Raw genomic sequence first — 15,283 nt, forward strand, 5'->3', positions numbered from 1 at the left:
AACTATACATTCAATTATTCACATTTAAATACAAGTCAATTTTTCATATTTTAATTAAAATAATTTTTTCCCCTCAATTACAATTGCAATCTCAATTACAAGTCATCATAATTACACAGTCTTTAATAAATACCTATATTGTGTTAGCTTTCTGTTACCATCTCTTACAATAACAGGATGGTTTTGACCTATGTCTTAAATCAGCTGTAAAATACACTGTTATATCTATCATCCAACGTGTTTTTCGTCTCGGTTATCTTCATAAGCTTCCTTATCCATGAAAAACATCTTTGTGGTGGTGCCAGTTTTTGTCAATATTTTTAGGTCGAATGGTTTGTAATTTGTTTGCAAAGATTTTAACTCTAAAAACGGGATCGGAGGTGAAAAGTCAACAAAAAGTCACAATTGAAAGCACAAGAATCCTAAATCTCAGGAACTTTCTGAATGTTTCGACAGCTTGATTGTCAGAATCGGACAAACGGTGTAAGAGGAGTTAACGCCTCCTGCGTCCTCACTAATCATCTGAACTCAATTATGATTAAAACGGAAACAAATTACTTCAATTACAATCATAATTATGTCATATTTGTAATTAATGATCCATTACGCGACCCCAACCCTGGAGTGTGTTACAGTTTGCAGAGCTCAACAACGTCTCCAATGTAATACAGAGCAACTCCGAGGTGGAGCGGCTCAGTGAAGGTGGTGTTCACTCTGTGGAGCAGAGTCGATGTGTCACAGACGCTGTAGAAGCTCAGAACACCTGCTGCGTGATCCACGTACACTCCTACCCTGAAGGAATGAGGACCTGATAGATCAATGCTGATGTTGTTGTGAAAAAATGTGAAGCTGTTTTGAAGGCACTGCAAAGTCCATGACTTGTCATTACTTCCAAATCCACATTCCCTCCCCCAACCGTCTCTGGTGATGCTTTTGTATGCGATCGCTACACAAACTCCTCTCCCTCTCCACTCCACCTCCAAGTAGCAACGACCAGTCAGACTCTGTCTGCTCAGGACCTGGTCCCACACTGTGAACTGGTCTGGATGATCGGTAGGCTGGTGATCTTCATTCGTGTGCGTTACTTTTCTGTTTCCATCTGATAATGTCAGTTCTTTGTACGCTGTGTTTGGATCCAAAGTGATTTCCTGTGAATATTGTAAGAATCCAGCTCTGTTCGTCGGCTCTAAATCATCCACGTTCTCCGCAGTCTCACCCGCTTTGGTGCGGTCCTCCGTCAGGATGAAGTGGAGATGATCTCTGAGTTCTGACACAGCTGACGTCACCTGCTGGAAGCAGCTGACGGGAGCAGTGAGGACGATGGGTGTGTGTGTGGACACGCTGAGCGCTGACAGGGAGCTGTAGCTGTGGACAAACTGGACGTGGTCCTCAGTGGTGGAGAGCTGCTGCAGCTCAGCATCTCTCTTCTTCAGCTCACTGACCTCCTGCTCCAGCTTCTCCTGAAGCACGCGGACCACTCTCACTTCCACCTGCTGCTTGGATCGGACCTCCTTCTCCAGATTGGAGCTTTTTCTGTGGAAGAGTCGGATCATCTCAGTGAAGAGCTGCTCATTGGTATGCACTGTCTGGTCAGCAGAGAGCTGGATGCTCTTCAGCTGCTGCTCAAGCATGTCCATGTCTTTCTCTCTGTCCTGGATGTTCTTCTGGATCTCAGCTCGACTCTCCTGCAGCTCCTTCTGCCTCTCGCTGCTTTCCGCTGCAGCTGAAACTATGTCGTGGCCTTTGTGTTCCTCCATGGAGCAGAGAATACAGATACACTGCTGATCGGTGCGGCAGAACATCTTCATCACTTCGTCATGACGAAAGCAGATAGTCTCCTGGAGCTTCTCGGAGGGATCCACCAATTTGTGCCTCTTTAAAGGAGTGACTTCATGATGAGGCTGAAGGTGTTTTTCACAGTAAGAGGCCACACAGTTTAAACAGGACTTAAAGGCTTTCCGTTTCCTGCCGGTGCAGAAATCACAGGCCACGTCTCCACCTGCAGCAAAGCTGGGATCTCCAGCAGCTTCCTGAAGCCTGCTCTTCTTCAACTCCTCCACTAACTCTGCCAGCATGGTGTTTTTCATCAGGACAGGCCGCGGCGTGAACGTCTCTCTGCACTGAGGACAGCTGTACATGATCCTCTCGTTCTCTCCATCCCAGTGTTTGCTGATACACCTCCTGCAGTAGCTGTGTCCACAGGGAATGGCCACCGGCTCCATCAAGAGCTCCAGACAGATGGGACAGGAGAAGCTTTCGCTCTGTAGCTGTAGCTGGACTCCTCTCTCAGCCATTTTAGAAGTCTCTGTGCTGGGTCCTACTGTCTGCGTTGTGTGTGTGTGTTGAGTGTCAAAGACGAGAGACAAAACTGGGGGGTTTTCAGGCCTTTAATGCAAATACCTGTATGACAAATAAAATAAAAGAGATAGTCCTCAGTCAAAACAATCCAACTGTCACAAAGTCAGTCTGTTAGCTTCAAACAGAATGGCGTGATAAACACCACCACTCTGGTTAAGATTACTCACTCAAATAGGGGTGAGGCAACATATCAATAGAGCGATATACCACGATCTTTTGTCTTGTTACGTTATCGTTAATTGTTTTTTTAAACCTTTTTACACAAGTTAAGTACTAAGCACAAGTTAAATGTTCTAAGGTTTTCAAGTTTAAAAAGAACAAATTGATATTAGTATTAGCACTAAAATGTTTGTGCTGTCTGCAGTGCAGGTTCAAGTTAAAATTTACACATGGTGGTAAGCCAAGGTTTTCATAGACCACCCAGTTGTTTATATTATAATGCACTGACTCAAATGTTTATTTTTCATATTCAGTGAAATTTTCCAGTTTTCATAAAACAAGTTCATTCTGCTTTTGAAGCAGCACTGATATGTGTCCATGTTTACAGATAAGTTGATAATACTAGCACTGAAACGAGTATTTTCTGCATTCATTTTGTTTTTAATGATTTAAAGTTCATTTCCACAAACATAAACAATATTTTGGAGACGCAATATTTTTCATCAGTCTTCCCTTAAAGACTTAAACATAACACAAGGACATTGGAGTAGTTGTGGTCAGTGTGTGTTAAGGAGAGTCACTGTGTAGTGTACACTTTGTTTTACTTGACGGTCGTTCATGTGAAATTTATTGACAATGTTTTGTAATCAATAAATTCGGAATTGCTTCAGTGACACAGATATCGTAACGAATCGTGGATGAAATCCCCCGTGATAAATCGATTATCGCAGAATGGTTGTATCGTGATCGAGGAAAGAAAAAAATTATACATATATATATATATATATCGTGATATATCGTATCGCGAGGTACCTGGCGATACCCAGCCCTAGTTCCAAACTATTTTCAGTGGTAAATTGTCTCTGGCATATCTGACTAAAGCTTGTTTTATCAGCTAGATTTGGTCGAAATCAGATGTTTTGAAACTTTTTGTCCTTGTCCCTGATCCTTGTAATCCTTGTACGGATATTTAATGTAAGGATAACTAATGTAAGGCTATTTAATATGAGAATATTGACTCAATATTGAAACGTGCATCCCACACAAGAGCCACACACACACACACACACACACACACACACACACACACACACACACACACACACACACACACACACACACACAATATTAACACTTTTACCTCCTGTACAACATTAATAAAAGCAACACGGCATCAAAGACGACAGCTTAGCATTCTGGCTCACTTTTACAGTATCTACCGGCAGTTGCAACATATAGCCAAAATGCTAACAGAAGTCGGTCGCCAGGTAAAATAGTTGCCACTTACACATGGCTAACATATTAGCACTTGTGCTAAAATACAAAAAATTAGTACCTTAAACAAAACAATCTGAAAACTCCAACACATTGTTTTTTCATGTACACAAACAAGTCACATGTGAACAAACAACAACCTAAAAAACAATGTTAGAACACGGAGAGTGAGAGACTCACCCGGCGGAGGAACACAACCATCGCATCTGACTGCAGTGCGCATGCCCACAAAGGCCAACACGCTGGCGGCGTTGCCAACTTGGTTGCTTTCCCGTGTTTTAGACAGCGTTGTTAAAAAAAAAATGGAATTTGTACTCATCCACCAGTCTTCTATACCATACCTATTGGTTAAATTGTGGGGAAAATTGCTCCCTTATAACTAGGTAAAAGTTAAAGTAGGCCAGGTATTTTTGTGTGGAGTTTGCATGTTCTCAGAATTACTTTAATAATGCCAGGGAAATTACTTTTGCTACAATGGCTCCAAATAGAAAATATGACACAAGGTGAAAAGAAACAGTAATAAATGATAGATACATTCACACATGAATAAAAAGCAATAGACAACAACAAAAAAAAAATGATTATATTAATTAATTCATCTTTAATGAAAACAAAATACTCATGTTTCAGAAAGCATTGATGCAGTCTTTGTAACCTGTTTTTGATACACAATAGCTACAAAATAGTCTTTATTTCACAAAACAATACAGGGCAGGCCTTGTCATCTGTTAAATGTGTTGGCTGGCAAATAGATTATTATTCACTCATTAATTACTAATAATCTGATTGTGCCATAGTAAAATCCATGATAAAGATACTATTTTGAGTAATAGAATGGAAATATTTTCACTTACAGTCTTGAGAACATGACTCGTCATATTTAAGAAACATGTACTTACTGTATTGTATGTAGTTAAATGTTGCACTGTCTATGCAAATGCCAGTGGCTAATCAACCCAAGTGTTTTGTGGCACTAATACATACAAGACAGAGGTTTTCCAGGACCCATAATCACATCCATGTTTTGCTATCAAGAGAAGATAGCAGAACCTGGAGGACCGATACCTCATGGAAGTCAGACTTGAGGAGCCATTAAGCCCTCATATCACACCCACCGCAAACACTGAATGTAAACAAAGACGTGAGGAAATGTTTCTTCCCAAAGCACGCCATCTCCTAATTGACAGGTTCAGGACAACAGCACTCTACAGACATCCAGATGAGGATCAACAGTTCCTGCAATGGTTCCTTCCCTTCCCGCACTGAAAAGACTCACTCCACAGAAACAATGCAAGACCAAAAAACTAAGTTGAGCAAATTAAAAGGTTATTTCTGTATTTTTTACAATGTCGGTCTGCAGCCCTGATACTGAGAATTAACCTCATTGATATCATACTACTCTTGTCACCTGTTCAATTAAAAGTTTCTGGAAGAAGGTGAAGAAATTTTTTTTCTTCTTCATAGCACAAAGAGAATAATTATGGAGGTTCATTTGTGTCTTTATTATTCAATAAAAAACTACAACTTTTCATTTTCATTTACAATTGAAGTGTTCAAATGCATATTTTTGCATCTGAATACTTTTTTCTTTGATTTAAAATAGATATTTTTGATTGTAGTAAACCTTTTTTGATTGAAAAATTGTTTTTTTAATTGAAAAATTAAAATCTACCTCCTTAAAGAATGTACAAACAAACAAACAAACATCAGTGTTGTGTTACATTTGTTTACCAGCACATTGAAATAAACTAAGACAGAGGGATCATTGTCAACTTTATTATTTAAATGGTTTTATTGTCACATTTACAAAAGTTTTTCAATGTACAACAAACCATTTTGAATAATTACAGTATTTTACATCTAATTACAGTTTCATACAATGAACAAAGCAGAAAATAAGTTTTTCCAATGGTGAACACTGTTCTCATAAGTTTCATGGTTCATAAGCTAACATGCAAAATTAGCGTGTCTAAAATTAAAGCTACTTGGAAAAAAATATTTATTTTAGAGCAATTGCTGGAAAAACCTGACAAAAATTAAAAGCGACAATTGTTAGTTGATACCATAGCTTCCAATGAAGCATCATTGTAGTGAATGAAAAAAAAAAAAAAAAAAAAAAAAATCAACATTACCTAATAACCATGTGCTTATAATTCAACAGCATTCATCAAGAATAGATACTGTTTTATTCCCCAAAACCTGCCATGTTTAGAAACATTGGGTCTTTTTCTATGTTTAAGAAACAGAGAGTGAATGTGTATTTTTAAGTGGAACAAACAAAATTAATTTTCAATTTTGATTAAAGCTTGGACTGAGAGGTCAAAACATTAAATTTAGTGGGAGATTCATGGGTTTGCGCTAATCATGGTACAGACAATAAAATGCAACATGAATAATGGTCATGTGGTCGTCTTTTTATGGAATTCATGCGATTAGGAGCCAAAACATAATCACCAGAGCGACAAACAGGAAAAGTCGTGACAGAAACTGTTCATCCATGTGTTGTGGAGTCCCTGGGGCTGCTGTTTAAAGAAAAAAAAACAAGAGCAGATGATTATTTATTTATCTATTTTTTTCTACAGGTTTTCAAATACACATTAAGCATGAACTGGTGATGCATTTAAAACTTGAAAAACCTGGTGGAGGTCTTCCATCGTTGATGTTAAAAGCAGTAGCAAAAATACCGAATGGAAAAGCACCAATTCCAAATGACATCTGAAAACCTCCATCACCGAAGCCAAAGCCCTGAAAACCCTGAAAAAAAAGGAAAAAAGTAGAAAAGACTAAGAATTTTAATTTAAAACAGTTTATATTCACCTTTTTTTTTTAAATAATAATATCAAAAGAACATGACAAAATCTGAATCAGTACAGTGCTGCATTGTGGGCATTCTCTGGAGACTCGTTTCATTTTCAGCCTTTAACGTGTAATAGGACCCAGTGGGACGAGTCTGTTAATGAATGAGAACTTGGCACTTACGCCAAAGTATGAAATAGTTTCATCATGAGTACATAATATTACCTCACGAATGGTGTTAAAACTAGGAAACTACTAGAAATTTTTAAGGACTCACAATTATTATTGTGGTAGAAATATAACGATGCAATGTATGGAAGCAATAAGAACAAGCAGGTACTTACACCACGGTTTTCAGGTTCAGGTCTTTGTCCTTGAGGTCGTGGAGGCGTTCTTTCTCTGTTTTTTTTTTTATACAAATCAAAAGAAAACATTCATTTTAATCAGCGTTGTCCAGAAAAAATACAGCAGTAGGCTTAAAAAAATAGAAGGCTAAAACTTGCACCTGCTAAAACTTACCTAGGGAGGGGGGGGGGGGTGCATGCCCCTCCCCTCCTGAAAATTTTGCAAAAATGATGCTATATGGTGGCATTTAATGAATTATATTAGTGTAATTGTGGATTTTCTTTTGTCTATTTTGTAGCACTTTTCTTAGCATGATGTATTTTCTCACCTACAAAATCTACTTTTTTCAAATTTGAGTTATTCTTACAAGCTTTGTTGAATCTTTCAAAAAAGGTCATGTTTATTTAATTTAGTTGAATTCAGTAATGTTGTGAATGTAAAGATTTATTATATTAATGGGGAAATGTTTAGAGATAATGCTTGTTTGCCTTCAGTTGCAGCCGCCAGATTTTTATTTTCGACCAGCAGAGGGTGCTTTGTTCAGTTGGGGATACAGCTATTCTGCGCAGTGAAGAAGAGATGCTATGCGCTAGCAGATAGAGCTAACAGAAAATTTTGACTTTTACAGATATTCACGTTATATTACAGATATTCTTTCGGTGCTAAAGGAGTATGGAATCATTTATAAACATGTCTAAGTGTAGAAGGCGGTCAGAAAGAGAGTGGTAGGCGATTCCGCCCGCCGCCTACGCTTCTGGATATCCCTAATTTTAATCTATCAAGATGAATAACTGGTGGTAAGACATCCTGTCCATAGATAGCATTTGAAGGCCTTCCAGTATGACAGGAAGGACTGTGATGATGCAACACATCAAAGGCTAAGGTTAGCGTGACATGTGCTGCAGGACTAATATGCACACCTGGGGTCTTGTTGACCTGTGCTGCCTCGTCCATACAAAGGGATCACTTTGTCTCGACTGATGCCAGCTTTGCAGACTGGACACATTTGTTTGTTGGGTCTCGTCTCCAACCACTGCATGTTGAACAACAGAAATGTGGAGCAAACAGCACATTTAAAACAATGCACTATGATGGACATTTAATCACAATGTTGGGTGATAAAGGAGTTCTACTTTACCTGATGCAGACATGACCAACTAAACAAGAGGAGATAGAGATAGAGAGAAGACAAAAGACATTTGGTTAGACTTAGCAAACTTCCCAAAGAAAGATCTATACAGAAGCAGCTGGTGATAAATATGGTCACATCTGAAGAAAATACAGATTCAGAAACTAAAAACACATTTCTTCTTGCATTTTAAAGCAAAGCTATGCTAACTGGTAGAGCTGGGCAATTTATTGAAATTCAAGTTATACCGAGTTTTCTATTAATATTTTACAGATTATTTTGTATCAAAATACAACATGAAAAGCAGTTAGATGGATTTCTGAGAGTGTTCAAACCCAGACCTTCCCCTAAACAAGCCACACTACAGAACTCACTCAAACACAAATTTAACCCAGAATGGTCTTTCTGGTCAGACTTTATTTGAATTAAAAATATTGTGAGTTCTGTAGTGTGGCTTGTTTTGGGGAAGGTGTGGGTTAGGACGTACTCAGTAATCCATCTTAACTGTGCTTTTCACGCTGTTTTGAGAAGTAGCAAAAGCAGTGACTCCTAAAATGAGCATTTTAATTAGGGATGTAATGATTCACTCAACTCCCGATACGATTCACGATACTGGGTTCACGATACGATTCTCTCACGATTTATTTTACAAAATGGGACTGTAGACAAATGATGATTTTTTTTTGGAAAAAAAAAAAAAAAACCTTATTTTTCCTTGGCAAAAGATTCCTGTGATGAACTATTCAAAACAATGCAATTTATCTAAAAATAAATCTTGAATGAAATAAATAAAGGAATAATACAAATGAAGAAGAAGCCTATTAATTTAAATTCTGGTTCTATTGTAAACAATGGAAAACTGCATAATAGTTTTTTCTATTTTTAAAAGTGCAACTGAAAATGTATTTTGTGCCTTAACAATTGGACTTTAAAAAAAAAAAAAAAAACAGTAATTGCCCTGTATTTATGTCAGATATTTGTTTGACCAGCAGAGGGCGCTGGTAACACAGTGGTTGGTTGGCATGCAGCTATTCTTGCAGTGAAGAGTAGATGCTATGCGCTAGCAGACAGAGCTAATAGAAAAACGTGACTTTTACAGATATTCACGTAATATTGCAGATATTCTTTCACTGCTAAAGGGGTAAGGAATCATTTATGAACATGTTTAAGAGTAGAAGGCGGCCAAAAAGAGAGTAATAGGATATTCCGCCCGCCGCCTCCACTTCTGGACAAGAGGATAAACAGATTAAAAAAAGTACTGTGATTCAATTTTCAGTGTATTGATGTGAACCGTAATACCTATGAATTGATTTTTAACTGCCTTATGATTAATTGTTATAGCCCCAATTTTAATATAAAATAAGCTATGAAATAAAAATATATTGTTATAGGCCAGTGGTTCAGTATTTCATATTTTGTAAGTAAAGGTGTTTGTGTCCACACAGCGACTGGGAAGAGTTCCTTTTGTCACAGTCATTAAACTTGCTCAAAAATAGGTCAATTGCCCTTAACTTTAGCCTTATACCAAACCATTTCATACTGTAGCTGTAACATAACCTTAATATCATAGTAATAGAGAATTATTCTCACCCCAACACTACATGAAAATATTCAGACTATGTTGGTCTCATCATATAAACTTTTTCTGAGTAAAATGTGTTACTCTGTTCGAGTTCAATCAAGGCTCAACATCATTCTTGGGTTTTAAAAGCCATTTATGAACATGTCTTTACATGGGTGATTCCTCATGAAATCTTGGTTTCATAGCGTTACAACATGAAATCTTTAAAAGATAAGCGTAAATGCATTTCTTTTTTAGGCATTATTATTAACAAGGTCTTAAATGTTTGTGAGCATTCATTTTAAAATATTTACTGACAATTTAGCACCTTTTAGATCATATTTTCCAAAAACAAGTCCCTAAAAATCTCATTACCGCAATGGTCTCAAAACGTCAAGATCATTAGAAAAAAATCTTGATTACTGACAATCATGCACAGTTACACGACATATATATTTAAATGAAATCTTTTATGTGACTGAGACTGATTTCTCTCATTACCGCAACACCTTCCACAATCTGCAATCTAACATTTTTGTTATTTCAAAGAAACCTAGAGGTATTTTCAAAATAATTTGACAAACCTGAAAGGCAGAAAGTATATATTAAGTATATATTATGCACACACATTTTAAAGCTCCTACTAGATTTTTAATCATTACATAAATTGACATTAAATCGACATCAGTTGCGGTAATGATACATGAGTTTCAGAAATGAGGTGGAAAATTTGGGTGATGATAAATCTGCCATTTGGAAAACATCTAGTATAGATTAAATTCATTTTTCCCCAGAATATTTTCATTTAAATGGTTGACTTGCAGTGATGAGAATTTCAGCAGAAGATGCTATAAAATACAAAAATAATTCATTCCTATTTGCAAATTAATCTTTGTGCAAGATAGGAAAAATGTTGTCTTTATTATAATATTTAGTTATATAACTGAATTTCACATTTTTATATTTACAATCATTATGGACATGGTATTTTAGTGGTTTCATGAGAATGACCCACATGTCATTGGCCACATCAACTCCAAAGGAATAAAGCTGAAGTGCTTTTCTTAAATGACATCTTTAAATATCCTTTAATCAACTTTTCTTATACATTTCAGGTAGGCTATCCATCACCTTGTGCTGCTACAATGCAAATACCTCTTTTTTCAGTTTTGGCCAAAGTGAAATAACTTCAGTTTGAGATTATTAATAATGTTTACGCCACAAAAGTATCATTGAAACAGAGATTTAATTTGGATGTTGGTTCCTGTGTATTTTGTGAAGTTGCAGGATTTGGATCATTTTTTTATTTTTTATTTCTGTGTGACATAAAAGTGCAGAGTTTTTTGGAGTGATGATCAGATTTGGTTTTAATCTAAAGGGATTCAACTTAATATGCTTGTTTGTTGATGATGAGATGACTGATTTTGGTGTAAATAATATTGTTTTGTTAGGTAAAATACTATATTCATAAATGTTGTTTTTTAATTCTAAGCCTAACTTTACGCACCGGAGGATCAAGCCTAAACTTTTTGCTCATACATTTTTTTTTTTTTAATGGCAGAAATGCCTCTAGACTTGTTTCATTTATGAATTTTTTAAAAATATTTTTCAATTGCTCAATCTGTACATTGTTTAGCCCCTTGGTTCTTTTTGTTTGTTTTGTATTTTAACTTTGTCTACAATCTGTATTAATGTGAAAGTCCAAAATAAATAAATAAATGAAAATAATTTATATGAACAAACAAAAAACGTGCGACAGTTACTTATTACCCCCAGCAACGAAAATAATAATAATAAGTTCTCCCCTTGTGTTCCTCTAATTTTAACCAAATAAATGAATTATACCTACATCAATTAAGTGAATTATTACTTATTTATTTATTGAACATCCATATGAAATATTAACGTGAGATTATTAAATGTATTTACTATATATATATATATATATATATATATATATATATATATAGTAAATTGAATATGAAAACTATGAATTGCATTTATGAGAGAATCTTTGAAGGCAGCAACATAACGTTTTTATTTTTTTTGTGGTTGTGACAAAAGGAACTCTTACTACGTCATCATGTCTCATGGGCCAGGGGGTACCCAGACGGTCCAGGTATACCCAGACACGGTCCTAGTTCATGGCACAGGCACTATAATGTTTACACTCACCAGAAAAGGTGTCCGCAGAGGCTGATCACAGCGTCCTTAGCCGTGTCCAGACATATGTTACACTCGAAGGTGCTGTCCTGGGCACCACCGTCGGCCGCCGTCGAGCTGCTGGGACCAGGACTTGGATTCTCAGTTGCCCCGGACCCCGAGCCTGGAGGGGGGGCGGCAGTGGCCATTAATGCGGGACCAGAGTCTCCCTGCGCCGCCGAACACCGACAGAGGCCCACACGACTCTAATATGGATCTAAAACAGTCCGACGAACAGCATAAAAACAGTCCTACGTGTACAGCGACGGTCCAGGGCGTTAATTACAGCATTATTTATAAATATGTGCTCACGGAAACACACGAGGAGTCGAAGAACAGCTCACAGCTAGTTAAACTGTGTACACATCCGCCAGCAGCTCCTCTACCGGTTTCACGGTCAACACTTAGCAGGGGGCGTGGCCTGTGAGGTGGAACAATTTCAACCTCAACGAGACCTGACAGGCAGGATTTATGGCGCTATTATATTAACAAAAATATTAAATTATAATCAGTGCTGATAAAATAATCGATGACAGTCAACATGTTGTCAGTGTATTTCATTAACTTTTTTTGTTTTTGTTTTGAGGAAAATAAAAATTAACCGGTTTTTCAAAGTTTTGCTTATCCTTTCTTGTCCCTGATTAATGAAAAAGCCTTGAGTTTTAGTCTTAATTTTTGAATTTTAAAATGACAATTAAATAACCACTATTTTGTGCTTTTTCTATATGCTTTTCTGATCAGAAAATCCAATGACCAAAACATAAACAGACCTTATACCAATTCTTGTTATATGCGGTTTTACTAACTAACCTCTTCAGTGAAAAGGGTGACAATGTTTTATCTTTTTTAAATAAACTTTACAAACAATTTACTGTACAGGTTAAAGCACTTAAAGGGTATTGAGATCATAAAAATATAATAAAAAGCCAAACATGTGTACACAATTTTTTATATATTGCAATTCTTCTAATTTATGTATTACACAGATTTCATTTTCCATCCTTATTATTATACTGCTTTTGTCAGCTACTGTGATGTTTGCCATGGCCTTTAAATGTATTTTCCAGTTGTTATGCAAACTCAACCCCTTTTCTGTAAATGCACATTTTCAAGACACATTAGGTCTATAAAAACTGCCAATAAACTGGCTTTGTTGTATACACAGACAACGAATGTCAGGATAAATTCAGTGTGAGGTAAGAGAAACACAGAATGTATTCATATAGTTTTTTTATTAATACAGGTGTAACATGTAAAAATATACAAAATAATTTGACACTGTTCTTAATATGTTGTATAATACAATCAAAAATACATTTGGCTGAGGTAATAAAAACATGTTAAATACATTCTAAGCTATACAAAATATCTATACACACATGCACACACGCAAACTCCACACTTATGTAATCATAATGTTTTTGTAGGATTTTCTCAAAAGAGGAAATGGGAGTGTAGATAACAAGCTGGCATTATTACATTTGCTGTTTTGTGCTTTTGAGTAAATATATCAATATCATCTTAATCTAAATAATTGTAGTTAAATGTGGAGGAAGGGAAATATTAGTTATTATCAAAACTTACAACCAATGTGAATGGTGAAATAGTTAGCTTTGGATAATATTCATTGTCTTGGACCTTGAGTGACTGAGACCTCCTGTGCGAAGGTCTTCTGCCATTGCCGCCTCCATCCTGGATGTTAACGACTTCCTTAAAGTTTTTTTGAAGTCATTGCCAACGAACACATACAGAACTGGGGAAACTACACTATTTGCTGCAGCCAGGGTCGTACCCAGTCTCAGCCCACTCTCCAGAACTTTCAGGCTTTGGTTTTTGAAGTCCAACTCGAGCAGAACAAAAGTATGATAGGGAACCCAGCAGAAGAAAAATGACAAGATGAGTGCTGCCATGATTTTGTATGGCTTTGGCGACTTCATGGTCATAGTTCTGATCTTCACACACAGTACCGAACAGCAGATCAAAATCATCAGAAAGGGAATCAGGAATCCACAGGTGAATCGGGTCAAAGCTACCGTCTTATGTCTGGCGTGGTCTATATATTTGGTGTGGCACTGAGTGACTGAGCCGTGGACGGTTGTTTCTCTGATGATCAGTGAAGGCACCGTAAGGATTGCAGAAAAAAGCCACACAAGTGCCACAGCTCCAAATGCCTTGTTCACTTTACGGTGATTGTGTGACCACACAGGGAATAAGACCATGATACAACGATCGGTGCAGATTAAAACCAAGAGGAAAACACTGCTGTACATGTTGAGAAACAGGGCAGAGCTGGTGAGTTTGCACAGGACCTGTCCGAAGGGCCAGTGTGACGTTATCATGTAGAAAACCTCAAGTGGCAAAACTGTGCAGAACAAAATGTTTGAAATGGCCAGACTGACATACCAGGTGGTGATGACGGTTAATTTCATTTTCCTTCCACAGATCCAAATCACTAAGAAATTTCCTCCGAATCCAAACACAGAGATGATGACATTGATCGCCACCAGAACATGAGTTAAAGAAGACTGGGAAGTATGGAAACTCAGGAGCACAGGGTTGGTTTGATTCTCAGTTTCATTGATCAGTGTATAATCTTCATATTCTACATAGTCCATATCCATGGTGGTCACTTTTCCTACAAGATAAAACACATTAACTGTATCAAACATCAACAACTGCCCCAACACGCAATTACATACAAAAACATAAATTATGTTTCCCAAAACTAGCAAACTTGGGTTGAGTACTTACTCAATATCCTGATGTTAAAGAAGTTGCGAAGTGTCCGCTGCCTTTCTGAGTTCTTTGTAACTGGTCGAAATGTTTCACTTCTGTTTTTAAGCTGATGCTTCATAAGACTGACGTCAAGGAGGAAGACTTTAAAGGTTTGACTTAGTTTTACATTTGAATCATGCTGTAATGTCAAAGGACCCCTACCCTTTTTTTTGCCACATCATCACCCACTCAGATGGTCAGTTCATGACTGAACCCACATGTCGCAACATTGATTGCAAAACCTTTAACTAATGGGTCATATTGTCTTTTAAAGACACATTCCACTTCATGTTCAAACATTGATTTGGTTTTTCATAAGAACGGTCTGTCATGATTTCTTGCTTTCAAAAAATATGAAAGCAAAAGAAAAGTCATAATTGCACAATCAAAACAGATAATTAAAACTAAATATGTAGATCAGGGGTCACCAACATTGTGCCCGCAGGCACCATGTAGCCCGCATGGACCATGTGAGGTGATCTCAGGAGCTCTAGTCACCAATGAGCTCCATCTAAAATCTGATTTACTTTCCAGGATTCAAACACACAAAGATAAATACTTATGATCGATGGAGTTAGTACTGAGTAAAGTTAAATACTGCTGATAAAGTTTTAGTATTAAATTAAAAGTCTTAATGTTTATTTTCACTATATATATATATATATATATATATATATATATAT

General features: G+C 36.8%; 3 protein-coding genes across 4 annotated transcripts; all 3 read right to left on the reverse strand.

The window, feature by feature from the left end:
* Positions 1–42: 42 nt before the first annotated feature.
* On the reverse strand, positions 43–4,036 carry LOC114473163 (tripartite motif-containing protein 16-like). The gene is made up of 2 exons (XM_028462590.1): positions 3,973–4,036; positions 43–2,400 (listed from the first exon to the last, which is right to left on the reverse strand). The coding sequence occupies exon 2, from the start codon at positions 2,292–2,294 to the stop codon at positions 630–632; it is 1,665 nt and encodes a 554-aa protein (XP_028318391.1). The 5' UTR covers positions 2,295–2,400; positions 3,973–4,036; the 3' UTR covers positions 43–629.
* A 1,919-nt stretch (positions 4,037–5,955) lies between these two features.
* On the reverse strand, positions 5,956–12,221 carry rnf185 (ring finger protein 185). Of its 2 annotated transcripts, none has more exons than XM_028462881.1 (6): positions 11,799–12,221; positions 8,072–8,090; positions 7,854–7,966; positions 6,933–6,987; positions 6,477–6,546; positions 5,956–6,314 (listed from the first exon to the last, which is right to left on the reverse strand). In XM_028462881.1, exons 1-6 carry the CDS (start codon positions 11,972–11,974, stop codon positions 6,217–6,219), a joined length of 531 nt encoding a protein of 176 aa, XP_028318682.1. In that variant the 5' UTR covers positions 11,975–12,221; the 3' UTR covers positions 5,956–6,216. The 2 variants fall into 2 exon arrangements, with proteins under 2 accessions (XP_028318682.1, XP_028318681.1); XM_028462880.1 differs by having other exon boundaries at positions 6,429–6,546.
* Positions 12,222–13,111: 890 nt separating this feature from the next.
* On the reverse strand, positions 13,112–14,721 carry LOC114473474 (chemokine-like receptor 1). The gene is made up of 2 exons (XM_028463123.1): positions 14,577–14,721; positions 13,112–14,460 (listed from the first exon to the last, which is right to left on the reverse strand). Exons 1-2 carry the CDS (start codon positions 14,677–14,679, stop codon positions 13,433–13,435), a joined length of 1,131 nt encoding a protein of 376 aa, XP_028318924.1. The 5' UTR covers positions 14,680–14,721; the 3' UTR covers positions 13,112–13,432.
* Positions 14,722–15,283: the final 562 nt, after the last annotated feature.

Source organism: Gouania willdenowi, chromosome 12 (genome assembly GCF_900634775.1).
Source record: "Gouania willdenowi chromosome 12, fGouWil2.1, whole genome shotgun sequence".
Classification (NCBI taxonomy): Eukaryota; Metazoa; Chordata; class Actinopteri; order Blenniiformes; family Gobiesocidae; genus Gouania; species Gouania willdenowi.